Source organism: Alligator sinensis, unplaced genomic scaffold (assembly GCF_000455745.1).
Source record: "Alligator sinensis unplaced genomic scaffold, ASM45574v1 scaffold1174_1, whole genome shotgun sequence".
Taxonomy (NCBI): Eukaryota; Metazoa; Chordata; order Crocodylia; family Alligatoridae; genus Alligator; species Alligator sinensis.
In genome coordinates this window covers 11,760-14,272 of record NW_005843020.1, presented here as the reverse complement: position 1 = coordinate 14,272, position 2,513 = coordinate 11,760, and the positions used below count along the sequence as shown (strand labels likewise).

Below are 2,513 nucleotides of genomic sequence, written 5' to 3'. Positions count from 1 at the left end.
TGAATACCTGCATTTTTCCAATGTGATTATATCTTCATTTTATTCTCCCTGTAGTTGTCATGTTGACATGTTTGCAGCACAGAAATATCTTAAAGCATTTTCACTTCCTGCCCTCACACAGATACTGACAGCTGTGAAAGATGGATGAGCTGTAAAAGTGAGTTCCTGAAGAAATACATGCACAAAGTAGTCAATGACCTTCCCAGCTGCCCTTGCTCCTACCCCACAGAAGTTGCCTACAGCACTGCTGAGATCTACGATCGGAGCAAGCGCAAAAACTTTCGCTGGAAAGATGCGAGTGGGCCGAAGGAAAAACTGGAGATATACAAACCCACTGCACGCTACTGCATCCGGTCCATGCTTTCCTTAGAGAGCACAACACTAGCAGCACAGCACTGCTGCTACGATGACAATATGCAGCTTATCACCAGGGGTAAAGGGGCAGGCACGCCAAACCTGATCAGCATTGAATTCTCAGCAGAGCTCCATTACAAAGTAGACATTTTGCCTTGGATTATCTGCAAAGGGGACTGGAGCAGATACAATGAGGCGCGACCACCTAATAATGGTCAGAAATGTACAGAAAACCCTTCAGATGAAGACTATTACAAGCAGTTCCAAGAAGCAAGAGAATACTGAAAAGACTGGACTCCTCAGACAGCCCTTGTTTCCCTGAATGCTGCAAGACTGAAAACATGAATGATCTGCTTGAAAAGGGAAAGATTGCTTTTTCTTCCTAACAAATGTATATATCTGTATATAATACATGGGTATTTTTGCAGTGTGTGTAATTTATATATGCATCTCTCACACACTCAGCTCTCTTGCTTCATACAAACATATACACACATTTTCCTGATAACCATATGTAGCAGAAACTTGCTTTTTTAACTCAAAACCTTGAGAAAATGAATATAGTTGGGCTGAAAGAAGGGCTTTCCTACCACAACACTGTTGCAAAATCCAAGTCAAACTTTGATCCTACCCTCATTAAGGTCAATAGCAAAATACCTGTTGATTCAGGTATACGAGCAAGGATCTGCCCTTCACTGCAGCACTGGATGTGTGTGAAGTAAGTGAAGCCTGGGGATAAGTGAAATGAGAATCAGCAAAACACTTAAGCATGTACTTAAACCCTCTGACCAGAACAGGATTTTAAGCCTGGGTTTTGCTGCACTAGGACAGTTGATTGAATCACCACCAAAGAGTCTGAAGTGAGCAGTTTTTACATGTAACTTATTTAATATGAATATAGATGTTTTAAAAGTATTTTCTCTGGAGAAGCATTTGTGAAAATGTTTAGTCCTATTTCTACAGGGCAGGGGGAGATTTTAGGGACGGAAGAATACTAATTATTGGAAGGGGAAAAGCAATAGGAATACTGGTGACAAGGAAACCAAGCCCAAACCCTAATTGCTCCTTGCTTGAAAGCTACTTAGCTTTTCATCCAAACTGGTCCTGGCAAACACATCTGGGGTGGGCTGTCAAGGAGATGCAGCCTTGCAGCTATCCCAGAAGAATCCAAAGGCTTGCACCTTGTGAAGATGTACAAGTATCCAGTTTCATGGGCAGATCCACAGCTGGCGAGACTTGTCATAGTTCCCCCTCATGTCAATGGATTTATGCTATTTTATAGAGTGAGGATCCATTTTGTGGTGTGCATGAACTAAGCACATGTGTAAAGCACAGGGCCTAAAAGCCCAAACTTGCTCTGGTTGGTGACTCTGGTTAAAAAGATACTAACACAAAGCTTGAGGAATCAATTATTTCCCTAGTTTCCAAACTGAATTTGAAGGATTCTGCTAAGAAAGAGGCACTTTTTGAAAGAGGAGAAACAGGCTTTACATTGTTTTTAAAATATATGTACTAAGATACAGAGGTGGCATATCATAATTCTTTCCAGTAATGCATTAAGTGCACAGTATTATACAGAAAAAGCTTATTTTTCAAAGAGGGAAGGGAGGGCGAGTTATAGAACTGTTCATGATGTTAAGGGAGAAAACCTCTGCATTATTTTTGTAAAGTATTTATTAAGTTTATAGTAACTCATGCTTTGGGGTATTTTAACATGCAGTGCTTCTGTAAATGGAACATGATTGCCAGGAAAGAAACTATTGCAAGGCAAATGTTTCTCTTGCAGTTCTCCATAAAAAGCAACTCTATAAATAAATCTGTAATTAAACAGTTGGTACCTGCATTCTCATTAGAGAAAAGAATTACAGTGTGGGAAAGGGGGTAATAAATACTTGCAGTTCTGTCAAGGAAAGAGCCTGTTTTGGTGCAAGTTGATCTACATCTGAAATATAAGAGCTAAACTTGGAGTACTCGTGTGTGGTCAGATAGGTATACAGTGGGATCCTGTTTATTATATTATGGTTAATCGTAAGCACAAGATTTAAAGATGGCTAGAAAGAAACTATGGCTTCTACTAACTACTGTAAATCTTCTCACCCAGCTCAGTTCACAGGTGTTGGTTTATGAGGATAAACCAAAGGCTGCTTAGTTGGACAGGC

General features: G+C 40.2%; 1 protein-coding gene across 1 annotated transcript in view; it reads left to right on the top strand.

Moving 5' to 3' along the window:
- The window catches only part of ISM1 (isthmin 1), a gene marked incomplete at its 5' end in the record, with an annotated part of 54,369 nt that extends 52,131 nt beyond the window's left edge, over positions 1-2,238 (top strand). Inside the window, one exon of the mRNA XM_006036791.3 lies at positions 122-2,238. Coding sequence (XP_006036853.2) covers positions 122-639 — 518 coding nt within the window. The remainder of the gene's footprint in view (positions 1-121) is intronic.
- Between the last annotated feature and the right edge of the window lie 275 nt (positions 2,239-2,513).